Below are 19430 nucleotides of genomic sequence, written 5' to 3'. Positions count from 1 at the left end.
TACAAAAATAGCAAGCTGCCATAATAAAAAATAAGGCTCCTCTATCCAGCACCAGATAGCATCATTTTACTTTCAAGCCTAGAAATCGCACACTTCTAAACCAATCGAAGATGAGGATTGAGAGTTCATCTTGGTGGATTTTTCCTTTGATGAATATGAAGTGTCCTTCCTTATCTTTTTTGATGACTTTTAATTGAAAATTGATTTTATTTGATATTAGAATGGCTACTCCAGCTTGCTTCTTCTGACCATTTGCTTGGAAAGTTGTTTTCCAGCCTTTCACTCTGAGGTAGTGTCTGTCTTTGTCTCTGAGGTGTGTTTCCTGTAGGCAGCAGAATGCAGGGTCCTCATTGCGTATCCACTTTGTTAATCTATGTCTTTTTATTGGGGAGTTGAGGCCATTGATGTTGAGAGATATTAAGGAATAGTGATTATTGCTTCCTGTTATATTCATATTTGGATGTGAGGTTATGTTTGTGTGCTTTCATTCTCTTTGTTTTGTTGCCAAGACGATTAGTTTCTTGCTTCTTCTAGGGTATAGCTTGCCTCCTTATGTTGGGCTTTACCCTTTATTATCCTTTGTAGTGCTGGATTTGTAGAAAGATATTGTGTAAATTTGGTTTTGTCATGGAATATCTTGGTTTCTCCATCTATGTTAATTGAGAGTTTTGCTGGATACAGTAACCTGGGCTGGCATTTGTGTTCTCTTAGGGTCTGTATGACATCTGTCCAGGATCTTCTGGCCTTCATAGTTTCTGGCGAAAAGTCTGGTGTGATTCTGATAGGTCTGCCTTTATATGTTACTTGACCTTTTTCCCTTACTGCTTTTAATATTCTTTCTTTATTTTGTGCGTTTGGCGTTTTGACAATTATGTGACGGGAGGTGTTTCTTTTCTGGTCCAATCTATTTGGAGTTCTGTAGGCTTCTTGTATGCCTATGGGTATCTCTTTTTTTAGGTTAGGGAAGTTTTCTTCTATGATTTTGTTGAAGATATTTACTGGTCCTTTGAGCTGGGAGTCTTCACTCTCTTCTATACCTATTATCCTTAGGTTTGATCTTCTCATTGAGTCCTGGATTTCCTGTATGTTTTGGACCAGTAGCTTTTTCCGCTTTACATTATCTTTGACAGTTGAGTCAATGATTTCTATGGAATCTTCTGCTCCTGAGATTCTCTCTTCCATCTCTTGTATTCTGTTGGTGAAGCTTGTATCTACAGCTCCTTGTCTTTTCTTTTGATTTTCTATGTCCAGGGTTGTTTCCATGTGTTCTTTCTTGATTGCTTCTATTTCCATTTTTAATTCCTTCAACTGTTTGATTGTGTTTTCCTGGAATTCTTTCAGGGATTTTTGCGATTCCTCTCTGTAGGCTTCTACTTGTTCTCTAAGGGAGTTCTTTATGTCTTTCTTGAAGTCCTCCAGCATCATGATCAAATATGATTTTGAAACTAGATCTTGCTTTTCTGGTGTGTTTGGATATTCCGTGTTTGCCTTGGTGGGAGAATTGGGCTCCGATGATGCCATGTAGTCTTGGCTTCTGCTGCTTGGGTTCCTGTGCTTGCCTCTCGCCATCAGATTATCTCTAGTGTTACTTTGTTCTGCTATTTCTGACCGTGGCTAGACTGTCCTATAAGCCTGTGTGTCAGGAGTGCTGTAGACCTGTTTTCCTGTTTTCTTTCAGCCAGTTATGGGGACAGAGTGTTCTGCTTTTGGGCGTGTAGTTTTTCCTCTCTACAGGTCTTCAGCTGTTCCTGTGGGCCTGTGTCTTGAGTTCACCAGGCAGGTTTCTTGCAGGGGAAAAGTTGGTCCTACCTGTGGTTCCAAGGCTCAAGTTTGCTTGTGGGGTACTGCCCAAGTCCTCTCCGCGGCGGCAGCAACTGGGAAGATCTGTGCCGCTCTTTCCGGGAGCCTCCGTGCACCAGGGTTCCAGATGACGTTTGGTGTTTTCCTCTGGCGTCTGGATGTGCACAGAGTGCAGTCTCTTCTGGTTTCCCAGGCGTGTCTGCCTCTCTGAAGGTTTAGCTCTCCCTCCCACGGGATTTGGGTGCAGAGAACTGTTTATCCGGTCTGTTTCCTTCAGGTTCCGGCGGTGTCTCAGGTGCAGGGATCCTGCCGCTCCTGGGCCCTCCCCTACGGGAACCCAGAGGCCTTATACAGTTGCCTCTTGGGCCAGGGATGTGGGCAGGGGTGGGCAGTGTTGGTGGTCTCCTCTGCTCTGCAGCCTCAGGAGTGCCCACCTGATCAGGCGGTGAGGTCTCTCTCCCACGGGGTTTGGGAGCAGAGAGCTGCTGCGGGCCAGGATCCTCGGGTGTGGGACTTCCCGGGCTATCATGTTTTTAATGGTAGCTTTGAGAACTTATACAGTGGGAAAGTACAGAAAACAGCATCTTGGTTTGTTTGAATAAAGCTTGGGGTTGACTAAGCCATTTTAATGGACCACACACATAAAAATAGAAAGTATGTTTTGGGCAGAGTGGAGGGAACCTGACTCCCCTCATAACCCACAGTAAGGTGAGTTAGCCTGAGATAGCCTCCCATGACCCCATTTTCAGTGAGCTCTTAGCTGTTGATCTTAAAACCTGCTGAATCAGGACCATGGTAATATAGGAGTCAGACTCTTCCAGCAAAATGAACACATTTTTAAAAGGAGAAGCTCCTTCATTTGGAGAAGGAGGAATAGCATCACAGAAAGGCTGATGCCAACGATTGTTGGGGTGGGTGGCAAGTGTCAGCTTAGTGGCAGCTGTTCCAAACAGTTGCCAAAGCTATGTGTGCAAATTTCTCCTGAATTTTTCTGGCAGGACTTTTGTGCTCCCTTCTTATCTGTTATCAGTGTTTGGTGTTTGGACAGAGCTTAGCCCGAGGACAGTCACCTGGCTCAGTATTGCCCTAATGTCGAGGAACACGAAGAAAATGTACACCTCATTGTAATCATGCTTATGCTTTGCCTGAAATAGGACAATAATAAAAAAAGTTCTGGGGCCTCGACAGTTTGTTCTAGACACTAGAAAATAATGCATTTTTATCACCTTCTGCTTCTACCTAGAAGAGTTGACATAAAGGGACTTATGGTAGGGGAACATAAGCATTTTTCTTTAGGTATCTGCCTTTCTAAAAGTGAGTATAGCCAGATCTTATGACACAATCTGGATTCCAGGTCCTTGGGAGGGTGAAGCAGAAAGAGAGCAAATTCCAGGCTTACCTGGGCAGGGGATCTGTCTCAGTAGCAGAAGGCATTCTTAGCATGGTCTGATCCCTACTATTGATTCCCAGTGCTAATAAATCAACAGTCAGGATACATAAGTGACTAATAAATTTAGGAAGAACCTTGGGCTAATCCAGAAAGAGACGCTTCAAACCATAATCTAGGAGGAAAGGGGTAATGGTTAAAAGGATTCTGAATCTAGAGCAAAAGCAATGTGATTCCCAAACCCTACCAATATTTCTTAAATTGGCATTATAAACATTCTCATGATGATGTACTTTAGGAAATGGAAACAAAAATGGCAAGTAAGAGACGGTGAGAAGGGAGGGCTGTGACCTAGAGAACTCTCATGCACTGACCTTTAAAAGGACATCAGAAGTTTGAGGCAGGGTATCAGAACTCCCTCACATACATGTAACAGGAATTTGAGTTCAGGATGTAGACTGTAAAAAAGGGGTGATAAGACAGGAGGCAGAACTCAGGAACATCAAAAGGAACCAGCTCTTAACCATCACGGAAGTTGGAAGTGGCTGTTATTTTTTAGCCACAGACTTCCCTCTTAGGTTTGCTTTACAGATGATGTCATCAACTCATTCCTCAGATAGCACAGGGTATGAAAGTTAACCTGCCAAAGCATGGACCTGCCTGCGAGCATGCTCAGGTGCTTGATCTTGACAAATGTAGCTCAAAGGAAGATTCCACTTCATTTATGATTATGTGGTTTAAGTGAGAGGAAAACAATTGAGTTGTAAATAAATTCTGAAAAGTGTTTGAAGGTCAAACCTAGAAAGCAAGGAGAAAACGAGAGAAACCAGAACACACCTGGTTAAGTAGGATCATGATGTGATAATGAGGACAGTCATATATACTGTGACCTGGAAAGTTTTCTATGGGAAGGTCTTGAGGGAACACGGGGAATAAGATCTTAGGTATTGTAGACAACTGTGTCTTCTGATATAGGGGCCATAGTATAGATAATAAACTGAATATTTGGAATGAGCACTGCTTCTCTTGTCAATATACTGGGTTTTTTGCACCCCCCAAGTGACTTCCATTAGAAGCTAGAGCACTGAACCTCTGACTGGGTATGTAGAGACTGAAACTTAGGGATCCAGAAGAACCACATTTGGTTCCTTTTATTAGTGATTCATTTTACTGAATAAGGGGTAGATTAATAGTATCTCTTCCAAAGGACCTTTGGCAGGCTAACGTAAGTGACTGCAAATAAATGCTTTAAAAGATGGATAGTTCATCCAACGTCCCTGCTTTAGTTATTAATAAATACTTAAGAGAACTATTGGAATATAAGCAAGACTCAGGAAATAATTGTTTATCTGTTTATCATTTGTGATGGAAAAAGAGAAAACATGAAAAAAATGTGTTGCTTGATAGCCGGAAGGTACTGGGAGGGGCGCTGGGGTGATCAAATCCAAATTACAGGGATAGATTAAAATATCAAATTTCAGAGTTGGATCAAAGTCCTCCTTCTTGCACACAGAGACAAAAAATATTAGGATTTTTTTTAGTTCTGGATGGGTGACTTGAAACACTCAATGCCTGCCCTCCAAGCCACAGAGATCCACCTGTCTCTGCATTCTTAGTATTGGATATGGTGCTTTTAAAAGAAGCTGGAGTGCCCTTCAGAATTACAGTTAGTAAGAAGTGTCTTACTCTCTCCAGTGCACCAACCGAAGACATTCTTTGCTGACAATTTCTCACATTCAGAGAAAAACCATCCTAAGGTGCTTATAGAAATTTCAGAAACTTATTCTATCATCTGTGACCCAAGAGACCCTTGGCATCAGGTTCATTCTTGTCTGCTGACCAACTTCAGCTTCCTCATTCCCCTAGACATCTCCCGTGGCCTGAACTGGGCTCTCCATGTGTCCTACTTGTAATCCTCATAGCTGTGACTGTGGAGAAATAGTGTCACTATAGATGTCTTCAACAGTGGGCTCAAATGGAACCTAATCCAGGTACTGGTGTGTTCAGAGGGAGAGAGAAATTTGGCCACAGAGAAGAAAAAGAGATACCGAGAATAGGCTCAGACACCAAAGTGTTGTGCGAGCAAGGTAAGCATGGCCAAGGATTCCCAACACCTCCGAAGTCCTAAAGACAGGCAAGGACAAACCAGGACCTTCCAAACCTTTTGATTTTACATATTGGACCTGTAGAACTCTGAGGAATACCTTTCTGCTGTTTTAAGCTTCCAGGTGTGTGGTAATTTGATACAGCACCTTCAGGGAGGTAAGGACAGCGGTGGGTACTGGTCCCATTGTGTGTGCCTATATACAATTAGTCATGGCCCCTGGGCTCACTGAGTATCTCTTTCTTCAAAGTTTTGTGAAGGGAAACGGAAGAGGCATCAGTCTGTTCTAATTTGAGCCACGTGCACTTCCATCAAAGGGAAAAACAAGCGAAGGACCTCTTAGAACGATATTGATGGGAAGAAAATTTCTGATTCACCCTTCCTTCTGGGTGGAATTCCCTGGCATATGCTTGTGCACTTAACAAAAACCCCAAATCACTTACCTTTGCAATTTTACTGCCACCTCTTCATCAAGATAAATTTTGCTGCTGAACCAGAAACAGGGAAAGTAAATTAATTTCATTAAAAAGTTTCAACTTGTTTCTCATGTAATGATTGCAAAAACTGTGATGTAGAAGGCAAAACTGAGAGAAAATTGCATGCTGTGATAGAAAATTTATACTGATGTGTGTTTATCAGTACCTTAATCTGGTACCTTTACATAGCAGGTTCTCTAAATAAAATAGAGAGAAAAACAGAGACACTATGCAGAAAACTGTTCATTACTTTCTTTCACTGCAATTTTGATTGTTCTTATGTGTATATTTTAGGACATGTTAGGGTCCTCATGAGATAAGGACATATATTAATAACAGTATGGTGTGTTTCCTACTTGAAAGCTCTAGAGAAGGAACAAGAGAATCTGAGGAGAGATATTAGAAACCAGACAGGAAGAAATGAATAGCTTTAAGATAACAAAAAGGACAAAAATGTTCAGAAAATATGAAATCATCTAAAACTGCAGAGGCTTAGGTTGTGATCTGAGGCACCAGGTTCAAACATCAGGGAAAATAAGCCCTGCTTCAAAAATCCCGCTGTGATGGGTGTGAGTCAAGCCAAGGCTGAGATTCAGCTTTCTCTTAAATATCGTCACTTGAAAGAAGAATACTGATTTTATAAGAAATTTCTGGAAGGAGCAGGGACTGCAGAATTAAGACCTCAGCAGGTACCCATGAAGGCCTCAGCGTCTTAGAGTGGCAAAGCCAGTCTTCTTGCCATTGTCCTTTCAGTTGAGGACACATGGAAATAGAAAGTCAACCAGTTCGGAGAAAATACTGACAGTTCCTTATGGAGGAGGCTTTGCTAGAGAACCCTAAGTGTCCACTGACAAGCATTAGGCCTCACATGAGTCTCTTCCCAAGTGCTTACTCCACCCTGCCTCGTGGTGAAGTCTACAGAGCAGCAAGAACAGCCAACCTTTCTGGAACCTTCCAAAGTAATAAAGGAGAGTTCATTCTTTGGGTGAGAGTGGCCCCACGGGTCAGCGACTGAGTACACCCACTGAGAGCTGCATCTCAGCTCTGGTGCATGCTCACACCTGCCTCTTCTCAGGACAGGATATAATTACACATTATTATTGATTAGCATTATTGCTGAATCCTCACTGTCCGCATGCCAAGTAGTTGTCTCTCTGCCCCTACCTTCCAGGAAGGGCAAACAAAGTACAAGGTCAGTGCCTCAGATTAATTTGCCGCTGCAGATGCTCCCCACAGACACTCCTGCTGGACTGAAGACCCACCATGTCTCTGTTGACTACTGTACTACTTCTCTGGGGTGAGATGTCCTAAGACCTAGATCCTCTGGGGCAGGTGTGGCATGAATGGAAACTCACACACTCTGTCTCTACAGGTTTCACTCTGGGCCCAGGAAATGCTCTTTGGCTTGGTAAGTTCAGAAATAAGGCCTAGGAACCATGGCCTATGGGTTATGGGGAACCCTGTATTTCTAAAAGCAAGCAAGCTAACCCTGGCTTCTTTGCCACCCAGATTCTGGCAGTGAACCTGAACTACGGGCAGAGCCTCAATCCTTGCTGGAACCCTGGGCAAACCTCACACTGGTCTGTGCAGTTGATTTGCCTACCAAGGTCTTCGAGCTGATCATGAATGGGTGGTTCCTGAGTCAAGTCCGACTGGAGACACCGGTGTTGTCATATCGCTTTTCCCTGGGGGCCATTACAAGTAACAACAGTGGCGTCTACCGCTGCCGATGTGGCGTGGAACCCCCTGTTGACATTCAACTGCCAGCGCTGAGCAAGTGGACAATGCTAAGCAATGCTTTGGAGGTGACAGGGAAAGGTAAGCAGGGTGATAATGGGGTCAGGAGACAGTGCAGGGAAGTAAATGGAGAAGCTTCCATCCACATGACTTGCTATCTCTTAGCCTTAAATCAGTCCTCTGTCAAGTGGAGACATTTATGACGTCCCCAGAGGCTTGTGAATAGTAATTTCCATAGAGTTCTTGGGATCCACCTGGCCCAGAATAGTATTATGAACCCTTTCTCTTACTCTATCCATTCCTCCTTCTCATTGCTGGCCCTGACTCCTTTCTAGTTTCTGAACCTGAAGTCCATGCTCTCAGAGTCTCCCACAGTAAGACTAAAACACTCACCAATGTTCCCTCCCCCATCCACAGAGCCCTTGCCTCCACCCTCAGCTCACGCTGATCCAGTCTCCTGGATCACACCTGGTGGCCTGCCTGTCTACATCATGTGCCGGGTTGCCATGCGAGGTGTAACCTACCTGCTGAGGAAGGAAGGGGTGGATGGTACCCAGAAACCTGATGTCCAGCACAAGGGAACGGCTGGCTTTCTAATCTACAAGCCTGGTAACTACAGCTGCAGCTACCTAACCCATGCAGGAGGCAAACCCTCTGAGCCCAGTGCTATTGTGACCATCAAGATGTCTGGTGAGTGTTGAATCCCAACACTGAAAACCTTGGAGTCAAACCTGACACATACTGTCCAAAGATAAGTCAGGTTCTCCTGAGCTATCACTGAAGGTCAGAGGTTTGGGGACTTAACAGACTGAAGTTCTCAGCGAGACCCTACAAACCAATGTGTCCCGAATGCCTCACTCAGTGCACTTCCCTGTCTTGCAGCCACACAGCTTCCACCCAGTCTGTGTTTAATGGGAAGTTACCTAACGATCTACCCCCAGAAGACACATGAGACGCTTGCTTGCAAAGCTCCTCGGAATGCAGCCGAATTCCAACTCAGACAAGGAGAGAGGGTGCTGAATATTCAAGGGTTCAGCCCCACCAGAGATGCTACCATATACTATGTGAACTTGAAGGAACTGGATAACCAAAGTCCTTTTACCTGCCGCTACCGTATGCACAAATACATGCATGTTTGGTCGGAGGACAGCAAGCCCGTAGAGCTGATGTGGAGTGACGGTGAGCCTCCTAAGAGGGTGAACTGTTGTTGAGAGGCAAAGATGGTGGTCTGAAGAACAGAATGGGGATGCCAAAATAGAACCTCCAAATATGAACATATATGACACATTTAGCCTCAGTTTCCCAAGCTTTAAATAGGACAATTAATACAGCAACCTTGAACCTTGGAAAGAATTCAGTCACCAAAAAAGTCTGGCCCAGACATTAGTGGGTCTCTACCTCTCAGTGTAGCCTAACAGGGATGAGGTGGGCTTGTTGACTGCCAACAGCCTGGCAGGGCTGGGATGTTGAGGGGATGGCACAGTGTTAAGCAATGTTGTCTTTTGGTGCTCTTCAGAAGCAGGCAAGAGAGGGAGTAGCGAGGTCACTTTAAGCGGAGTGCTTAGCTGAAGCACAGGTTAGGCCATGAACAGGGCCCTTGCCAGGTCTTCAGGCTGGAACAATGTGTTTGATCTTTCACAGAGAAACTACCAGCCCCGGTACTCACTGCAGAGCCATCAAGTCACAACCTGGAGCCTGGTTCAACAGTGCAGCTTCGATGTACTGCACACAAGGCTGGCCTGCGCTTTGGCCTGCAACGCCAGGGCAAACCAGATTTAGTTGTGGTGCAGATGCTGAATTCGTCTGGGACCGAAGCTGTCTTTGAGCTGCACAATATCTCAACAATCGACTCTGGCAACTACAGTTGTATCTACATGGAACAAGCACCACCCTTCTCAGGATCTGCTTCCAGTGAGCCCTTAGAGCTGCGGATAAATGGTGAGCTGAGAAGGACAATGACGGTGGAAGGAACAGAGCGTTACTCACTTAGAAACCAGGGTTCATGTGCTGTGATCTCCCAGTTATACCTTAATGAAGTGTTAGGCTTTGAGAACCTTGAAGAGATCTCCCTCAGGTGTGAAACATGGAAATCTGGCTTGTTTCGCATACTCTGAGCTGGAAGGTAGCTGGTACAATGATGTTCAATGGTATTAAGATCAAAAGGGTTTTTTGTCTGTGTTCCTATGCACATTCCCCAGCCTCAGTTTCCTGATGATGCATGTATCTCAGAGCCACTCATCCCACTGACTGCTTTTGAGTTGATACATAATGTTATAGAACTGTAGAGTTCCTGAGGTTACTGGATCAGAAGTCATTCCAGAAAGAGACCGTGCAAAAGTTTCAGCCCACCTTTGGTTTCAGCCTACCTCAGACATTTGAACTGTGCTTCTGCCCCAAGCACTTTTCTGAAAGAACTCTTCACAGGTTCAAAACTTTGGGTACCCTATGAAACACCCCATGAGACAGGCCAGGACCTGAAAGATCTCATGGCCCTTGTGACTCTGGGTGTCAAATACCTAGATGTTACTATAGCAGCACTTAAGCAGGAGAGGGAGCTGCAGAACTCAGAGTGGATGGCATAAAAGAAGTACCTAGAGCAGACCTGACATAGGGACCCCTCTGGCAGAAGATGCTACAACCTCATTACCATCATCCCTCACAGGGCCAGCACCCAAGCCAAGGCTGGAAGCTCTGTGGAAAGGCAAGGTTCCTCTGGGCCATGAAGCCATCTTTCAATGCCATGGCCATGTGCCCAGGGTCAGCATGGAGCTGGTACGTGAGGGCTTTAAAACACCCTTCTGGATGGCTTCAACAACAAGCACCTCAGCTTTTCTGAAGCTGTCCTTCGTCGGTCCCCAACATACAGGCAACTACAGCTGCCGCTATACTGCCCTGTCACCCTTCACATTTGAATCAGGGATCAGTGACCCTGTGGAAGTTGTAGTAGAAGGTAAGGCTCTCCTGAGCTGTGTTTGGGTTGTGGCTCTTAATATTTCCAGAGCTGTACACTGGCTAATTGCTTAATCGGGGCCAGTATGGAAAGGCTCTGTGGCAGTTTGCTGAACCAATGTATCCCTTCTATGTCTAGGTAGCTAACATCGCTGCAGACACAGGAAAGTGCCCTTGGAAAGGGTTGAAGACAGACATAATACACATTCTTCGTGTAAGATGACTTCATTTTCTCAGGACTTAATAAAGGTCAAGTAAATTGTTGTTTAAAACATGTCTTTCATTTGTGGGTCTAAGGTACCTGCAGATGGAGGAGGATGTTCTTCCAGGTCTGGGATCCTGGGTCTGTAAAAAGAAGAAGCTCAGGGTTCAATCTTAAGGACATGAGGGTAAAAGCCTGGTCTTTGCCCACATCTCTCAAGATCCCTTTTTCTTGTTGACCTGTGTCTGGCTGTCTCATAGCTCCCCAAACTTACTTCTTCCCCTTCCAGCACTTGTATAAATAAAGCTTAAAGCTCTAACCCCACCTCTCAGCTTGGAAGGGTTTGTCCCTGACCTATCAGTAAGTTAGAAAACACCACATTAAGAGTTCTGGCTGTGTTTTCAATTTTTACAAATATGCTATGATGGATGGCATCAGAGATTGTCTCAATCAATTCATTGTCTGAAGTAACTCAACTGTAAAAAAATAAAACAGCAAAATATCTTCAGAGCTGAACAGATATTTTGTTCCCTTCAGGCCTCATGGAGCCTGAGACTGAGATCTGAAGAGTTGATCCCTGAGGCAGAACCAGTAAACCATTCTGCCTTCCTGCGTGTCCTGGTCCCCACAATATACTCAGAAATACTCCACATCTCCTTGCAAACACTGCAAGGACCTTTCTTGCTCCTTTCACCACTTACTTAGATGTTGCTCCATCCAAGTTGGATGAATACTGGTTCATGCTTCAAATCTGAAATATCATTTAATTCAATTATTTTTTCGCAAAAAATTCAGACATTCAGAATAATTGAGAGGTCAATTTCGTTACTGGCAATCTCAAAGATGAACAATACATGGTCCCTGTTCTTAAAGAATATACAGTCTAGGGCAGGACAAATTCTTCAGTGAGAAAGCTCTTACCTCAGAAGCATCACAATGTCAGCTGATACCTAGAATCTACAATAAAATAAATAAGAAGGCTGCAATACATAATTGGCATGCATATATAATCCCATTGTTCCTACAGGGAGATGGAGGGGAGACAGGAAAATAGAACACCATGAAACTTGGAGGACACAGTGACCCTCAGAGGAAGAGACATCCTGTTTCAACATGGTAGGATGAGATGAGAAAATCTGAAAAGTCAACCTCTGATTTGCATAGACACAACCTTGTACTCACCCCCACTCACACATACACATCTAATAATGAATGAATGAATGAATGAATGAATGAATGAGTGAATGAATAGTTTAGTTAAGTGCTGTAGGCTGCAGAATAAGATACACACGTAGCCTAAGATGCAGAGAAGGAGTTTTAATGAGCTCTCAGAGCTTGTGCATCGACCTCCATTTTGAACACCTGAAAACATAAGAGGTCACATAAGGCTCTTTAGAGTTATTGACTCCTCATGTAGCTCAAGATGTGAAGGAGAAAACAGAAATTCTAAATGACAGCAACCATTTTGATCTTTAAACTGTGCTTCTGCCAGATGCAATTTCCTCAAAGGTCTCTTCACCTCTCTGGGAAGCCACAGAAGCACTAGAACAGGTCAAAGCCTGGGAGATTCATAGCCCTTGTGATGCTGGGGGTTGCACACCTAGAGGAGATATAAATATTATTAAATGGATACCCAAAGAGCAAGGCAACAGGGAGATTCCTGGTGTGCAGTGCAAAAGGAGACACACTAAGCTCATCATCGGGCCTCATAGGAAATGGCACGAACTGAGTACCACTCCTCACAAACCTCCAGGGCCACCCCCACCACCAAAGCTCCAGGCTCTGTGGACAGGTAAATTGCCTGCTGGTCATGATTCTGTCTACGCTGTCCGAATGATGTGCCTGAGGTCACCATGTTACTGCTTCCTGATGGCAAATGTGTACCTTACAGGATACTCCAAGTACTAAGCACCTGAAGTGACCAGGGGCTGCATTTTGTGAGTCCCCGGCATACGAGCAATTACACCTCTGTTCTACCTCCTGGTAGCCTGAGCCTGTCCACTCAGAGCCCAGCAACCCTGTGGAGCTCCTAGTGGAAGGTATGGCTTCCAGAGTGGTGGTTGGGTTTTGTCTCTTGATCTTTGCTGGGCTATATATTTGTTAATTGTGCAACCAAGCCTCTGTCTTGAATAACTTAAAAACTTCAAAATAGATCAAAAAAGGCTCTTAGGAGTTGTTGACTCCTTACATAGCTGGAAATATGAAGAAAACATGAATTCTAGTCGATAGGAACCATTTCACCTAATATCCTCATTTCCAATCTAAAGACGTGTAAACACTAAACACGTCTCCCAAATTGCAGAGTTAACCAACAGCAGAGTTGTTTTTCCATCCCAGTACCTATCAGCCTAAGGCACAACTCTTAAAATCATTAACTCAGCCTGTCTTTCATCTGCCCTGTGAATTCAGCCACAAAGCATCCCAGAGATGACTTTTTGTTTGTATCTTGAGACAGGATCTCATAACATATCCCCAGCTAGATGAAAATCTGGACTGCCTCATCCTCCTGCCTCAGCATCCAAATCACTGAGATTTTACTGATGTGCCACTGTGCCCCATGCGACTATGAAGATGGAAAAAAACAGAAGAAACAAAGAGAGGCAGCTTTGTGCTATTATTCACAAGGCCAAACCCTAGGTACAGAAAAGGTTTGCAGAGGAAGCAGGGCTTAGTGTAAAGCTGGAAAATACACTGATGGGACACCCTTACCATAAAGGCAGGTCTGCCATGGTGAATACAGAGAACATGGGTGCGATATATGACCAGCATCCTTGATTTGAATGTGGAACAAACTGTGGGTTTTCACTTTTCTTCTCTACAATGTGGACAAAGTTATCTACTTTATGGAGCTGTGGTAAGGGTAAAATTAAGTTAACATGTGGGAGAGAACATATCCTGTTTCCTGGGATACCTCATGAGATGAATTCTCATGAACTTCTTTTTCATTAATGTCCTGGAAAGATTTTTCACTGTGTTATGGAAGTGGGCCTGGTGCCATTCATTTCCTCTGCCACAGAGTGAGCGGGAGGCTGAGACCCTTCCTCATATGGTTGGAGAGATCCTGGCAACAACAGTACCAGGGAGTCGCTTGGGACACATCACCAGTACACTGATCAGAGCTTGGTAGAGGCAAAATTAGAAAAATAGGGGCCATCTTTAGGATCTAGCAAGGGACAGAGAAACCGCCCATCCCCTGAAAAAGGTAACAGTTACTTGTATCATTAATAATATTTAGCATAGTTCCAGTGCTTGCTCAACCTAATTAATTCTGTTCCAAATCCTGGAAAACAATTGACTGGGTGTGTCAAAGAAGAGCTCCATTTCGGAACTAGGGATGAGGAGAAGCTTGTCCTCCACAACATCTGGTGAAGAGAGAAGCTTCATCACTGCTTTCTAGAGCCAAGTTAGCCTAGGTGAGAAGAGGGCCAGTAAACGCTGGTGAGGATTTAACTCTTAACCAAGTCTGTCTTTACCTATAAGTACAACTACCCAAGGACATAACAACTCAAGAAGTCCCACTCTGTCCAAGAGACAGGACCAGAAAGTTATGGGGCTTGAGCGATGATTGGAATCGGTCTTATCTCTTTCCCTGGAACTTAGAATCAAGCCCTCGTGCCAAGACACAATGCGCACTGAGCTGCTCCACTCCACAGCCCTTTCACTCAGTGTGTTTTGCCAAGTAAAAGCCTGGATTGGAAATAAAATGCACTATTTCATTACCTACATAGCAGGGCATTGTCAACTATAAAAAATTAGAGGAAATAGACCAGGTTACAGAATAAAGGAAAATACTTAGAGAGAGAGAAAGCAAAAACCCAACGTGTGAACATGGTTTATGTCAAACTCTTGGGTCTTAGGAACACCCAAACTAAATGTATTTTTGCTTGTACTTCATAACTGGAATTTTGCTGCTGAGTGATGTCTTGGTTCCTAAGATCATCCAAAATACATGTTTTCCCTTATATAACACGATGGGTTGAACTGCAGGTTTAGAAGGATGCAGAGATGCATTCCCATCAGCAAAATTGCTGGCAATCCTCCATCCTCTAGGCATGTCATGATCACTGCTGGCTTGAAATCAGAGCTGGTGTGAACAGAGGCCAGACAGTATCAAAAGACCACTTCGTCAGTCCTAGTAATATTCTGTGGTACCACAGAAGACAGTCATCAGCTCCACACTGGAGACTCCAGCCACTGCTCTCTTGTTCCCACAGCATGGGTAGTGCTAGGGTTAGAGAAAATTAAAGGTTAATGGCACCAGGCCTGAAGAGAAATTGTAGCTCTTGTGAGTTGTCACCCATACCAACTTGGAGCTTTTCAATGACACAGCCATTACTGAGTCACTATTGTGCCTAGAAGAACAGCTCACCGATGCTCTTTCCAATAACCCCACACACTCCTTGGTTCAGGAGCTAGACTTGAAGGGAGACGTGTCTGACGTCAACCTGTGTCCAATCTAAAGGAAATGGGCATTTCTATGTATCTTCAAGGAGAATTCATGCAACCTTTGTTCAAGTACAGACGAGATGTACAGTTTCTTTAGTCAACTAAAGCAAAGCACATGCACAATCTGACTGTCATTCCCAAAGAAGCTGGGAGTTTCAATGGTTAATGGGTGGGACACATGCCTTACAAACGGCTAGTGGCAAGACACACACATGAGAGACAAGGAGGACCCCAGGAATGAATGTGGATTAAGGAAGTGAGAGAGCACATTTGCCGTGCAGGGTAGTGGCAGGGCTGATAACTTCTTCCAGGATCTCCTTTCTCATGGGGAGATATTTCAATCAGCATAGATGGAAACCTTGGCATGTAACCCCAAGAGATGGGGCACATTATCAGGCCTCATTCTGGGCAGGTTGGAAGCAAGATCTGGCTTAGCATCAGTGTGATGTGACTCTAGAATGCTCCATTTGCAAATCGATCTCAAAAGTTCTGGCCCCTGCTATGAGGTGGGCATGACGTTGCAAATGGGGGTTTGTAATCTCCTCTCTGCAACAACAAAACAAAATCAAAAAGAAAAAAATCATTCTGACATAAACTTAAAGAGAACATAAAGAGAAGTGTGTCTTGGGTCACAAAATCCTGGAGGTAAAGGAATGTCTTTTGAGAAGGTATATCATTGCTCTTAACTCCCACTGTCCAGTCTCTAAAGAACAGACGGGGTTTTTGTTTCTTTAATGGAAAATGCCCTCTGCAGAGGTTCTGAACCATGGTAGCACTGTATAGGGACAATCTTCCTAGGACGCCAATGTCCTACATTCTCTCCTTAAACAGTAAGTGTCCCCATCCATCGCTTGTCCATGATCACAATTGCAGGTGGCAGCACTCTGGCGTGTTTATAATGGGCTGTTGATTCTGCCAATATGGAGGCTGTGTGTGGTTCCTCCAAAGTGCAGTGGATAGAAGAAAGCTCACCTCCGCTCTCTGCTCCCAGAAATGTGACTGATGATCTCTGTGTTTCAGTCTTCTTAATGAAGGGTGACAACGGAACTATTTATTACCTTCGTGTAAAACCCCAGTGTGATCAGCAAGTGCATTAATGTTGGATCAGTGAGTGAATAAGTAAGCAAACAAAAATGATCTATCCCTTGAACAAATCAACCAGGGGACGGAGGTTTGCCCTGACTCTATACTCCTCTTATTCTAAGACTCAGAGCCTGGCTGAACCTAAGAATCTGGATGCTCTAATACCTTATATTGTGTTAGCAGACAATCAATGCATATTTGTTGAACAAATAAATCACAAAAGCAATCAAAACTGCAATCAATCACAGGACTGCTTGTGGATGTTGACAATTCCACTTTATTGATGAGCAGTTTTCCAGGAATATAGCACAAAAGGAAGTAATTGTATTTTCCTAAAGGTAAAAAAAACTCTAGCATAACAACCAGTGAATAATTAGACATTAATTGTCTCTAACTGGAAAAAAAAGTAACTCAGTTAATCCCAGGAGACCCCGAATATGAATAGGGAAAACAATGAGTCAGAATCTAACCTATTTATAACCTCGTCCCACAAATGATCTGCTGCTAAAAGAGAAAAAAAATAGTAATTAATCTCCCAACTCAAGGAGCTATGTTATGTTTTGAATAAAAACAAAATAAACAAAATGAAAGTGGGAAATAAATCAGATATGCTGTAATTAGGTTGAAAGCCAGATTTTCCTGCCTAACTCTCCCTACAACTCCAGTCTCATCCATCAATAGAAAATGTATCCTCGATATGGAGATTTCTCCATTCCCTTTTCAGACTGAATTAGTTTGGTGATCAGAATGGTAATTTGACAGGATGCTGTAAAAAAACATGAGGGATAGGACTGTAATAGAGGCAGGGGAAAATGCTTAATGAAGTTTGGTGATGCCCCTTAACTGTGCATATGACCCCTCAGCCTGTATAGTAGCTCTTTCTTAATTCTCTTGTTACTTTTCTCTCCAGGAGATCTTAGGCTGTAAATTCTATTACTAGAATCTGAGAAGGATCATGTGCATTTTCTAATCCATCTTTACAGATCTCAAAGGCTCAGCCTGGGACTATTACTGGTTTTCTTACACAGGTAGAATAAAACCAACTGGAGCTCCTGGACCAGAATCCTGGGCATGTGTCTCCAGAGCCATATGCGACACAGGTCAATAATGACAGAAATACAGGCAGAGAGTGACAAGGTGGTTCCATGCTGAAGGCAGGCTTTATCTTCCTGATCATTTCTGGGTGGGAGCCTCTTGAATATTCATGATGTAGGGGGGTTGGGTCTTCCTTTCTGATGTTCCATAATTGGGACACTGTTCAAATAGTCCTCCTCCAACCCTAAGTCCTCCTTAGACTCCTTCAGGCACACAGCCTTTGTTCTGCATTCTAGCATTGTTATTTTCTCTTTTCCTATCTTTGACACATCCCAATTTTTCTAGAATAGTTAAGGAACTGATTCAGTGACAGTAGAGGTAGAATAAGAAACCTTTGGTTGTGTATATGGAGCTCACATTGTTCCCTTTCCTATTATGAACAGAGCTCTGTGAGCAAGCCGCTAGTGAGCACTGGGAAACCAAAGACAAGTGGTGCTTACTAGATACCTCCACACTACGAAAAGCCAAGGCAGGCAGACAAACAGTCTAATGATGGCAGATTTCTACAGAAAAAAAATTAATGGATGACATTACCAAATAATGATACTATTGTATGTTCTGGGGTAGAATTTAAATTTTTTGATAATGTTGGTGATTGAACCCAGAGTCTTCATACGTTTTACCTTTGAGTTATTCTCCCAGCCCTATGAAAGATTCTGTATTCCTTTCTGTGATGTATTATGTTCCAAAGGAAAACGCATAGACACTATTTTTAATGGAAAGTAAAATACACAAAGAATTTCCCTGCCTACTTGAAAGACAATGTAAAAAGCTAAGTTCAAGTGTTGACTGTGAACATGTAAACTGAGGACTATCGAGAGAAACATGTGGTCCCAAGTTTTAGTAGACTTCTTTTCTTCATCGAGAAGTTTCTAATGGCATATATCTGTGTGGGCTTTGTGCAGTTCTCATAGCTGTGTAGCTTGGAAATATACTCAGTCGGTAAATGAGCCAATACTGAAACTCTGCACAGTCTTGGTTGTTTGCTGAAAGATAAGACTATCATGATTCCTTATATCTTAGCTCTAAACATTACAGAGAATTTGGGGTAGTCAATGTAGAAGCATGTAGCTCAAAGGCAAATGGGAGAGAAGACAGTCTTAGCTATTTCTACAAAAATGGCTTGCTTTCTGTCTGTACTAGTCCTGCTTCCACAAATAAAGCTGTGGGCACGAATTATTCAGAAGCATGTTCATGGACCAGAAATGCATCCTTTAATTTGTTGCAGCAGATGCACCTTTTAAATTATTTGGGTTTAGGCCAAAATTACAATATTAAAATTTAATATTCAAACTTGAGTATGGGTTTCCATTCCATGAACATGTATCGGCTTTCTCTTCTAGAATAGTCACAGAGGCAAGGAGAAAGGGATTAGAGAAGAGTAAACTGTGGCTGATGTCCAGATCTCTGCATCTAAGTGGCCAATACACATAAAACCAACACTTCCCTGCCGGAGAGTATTGTCCCCTGTGTGGGCGTGCATGTTCTTCAAGGCCCCTTCAGCTGGTTACAATCTCAAACCTGCATGTCTCACAGAGACAAGAGAGGAGAATGAAGAACAACAGACAGCTGAGCAGGAATTCCCATTGAACCATTACCACTGTCACAACTAGGGAGGGTTTTGGAGCACCACGAAACTGAACATTGTTCAACACTGATAGGTAAGTGCCTTGGATGGACTCTCTGAGACATCTAAGAATGCAATGCAGGAAAATGTCATAGTGGCTGCTCTCTAGCTTCTTCTGCAAATGACAAACTGTAACTATAGCATCCATGTTAAAATTAAAGATTTCATGACTACATAGAGATTACATTACTTCTTATGCTTCTGGGGCTGCTTATGTGTGATTGTGTGAGAGCATGTGGACTTGCACATATGTGCCTTGGTTTCCAAGGCTTCCAAAGCAAATTCCTAGTCTTTCTTTGGGCTAATGGTACCCAGGAAAGTGAGATTTATAGCGCTTTTTCTGCTCTAAAAGCTACCTTTGGATTCTTTCTGCTGGCAAGAGCACACACTGATGTCACGTTTATATCCTTGCTTCTTCCCTTCAGTCTGCAAATAAACGATTGCCTTGCTATGTGTCCCCACTGACATCTACCCAAGAGTCCTTTGTCAGAACTTGGAAATAAATTGAACAATATACAGTTGAC

The 19430-nt window shown here is 43.5% G+C and overlaps 1 protein-coding gene across 9 annotated transcripts in view; it reads left to right on the top strand.

Moving 5' to 3' along the window:
• A1bg (alpha-1-B glycoprotein) overlaps positions 1–11165 on the top strand; it is a 149027-nt gene extending 137862 nt beyond the window's left edge. For 6 of the 9 annotated variants that reach the window (XM_087555527.1, XM_087555530.1, XM_087555529.1 and 3 more), the window contains 8 exons: positions 6939–7064; positions 7140–7175; positions 7277–7585; positions 7922–8194; positions 8387–8683; positions 9146–9442; positions 10167–10454; positions 10593–11163. In XM_087555527.1, coding sequence (XP_087411653.1) covers positions 7031–7064; positions 7140–7175; positions 7277–7585; positions 7922–8194; positions 8387–8683; positions 9146–9442; positions 10167–10454; positions 10593–10600 — 1542 coding nt within the window. In that variant the 5' untranslated portion in view covers positions 6939–7030 and the 3' untranslated portion in view covers positions 10601–11163. Of the gene's footprint in view, positions 1–6938; positions 7065–7139; positions 7176–7276; positions 7586–7921; positions 8195–8386; positions 8684–9145; positions 9443–10166; positions 10455–10592 lie in introns of those variants that run through there. The other 3 variants (XM_087555532.1, XM_087555533.1, NM_022258.3) reach the window with 2 other exon arrangements.
• The last annotated feature ends 8265 nt before the right edge of the window (positions 11166–19430 follow it).

Source organism: Rattus norvegicus, chromosome 7 (genome assembly GCF_021556685.1).
Source record: "Rattus norvegicus strain SHRSP/BbbUtx chromosome 7, alternate assembly SHRSP_T2T, whole genome shotgun sequence".
Lineage (NCBI taxonomy): Eukaryota > Metazoa > Chordata > Mammalia > Rodentia > Muridae > Rattus > Rattus norvegicus.
The sequence above is the reverse complement of the archived record's forward strand: the minus strand, read 5'-3'. Positions and strand labels throughout refer to the sequence as shown.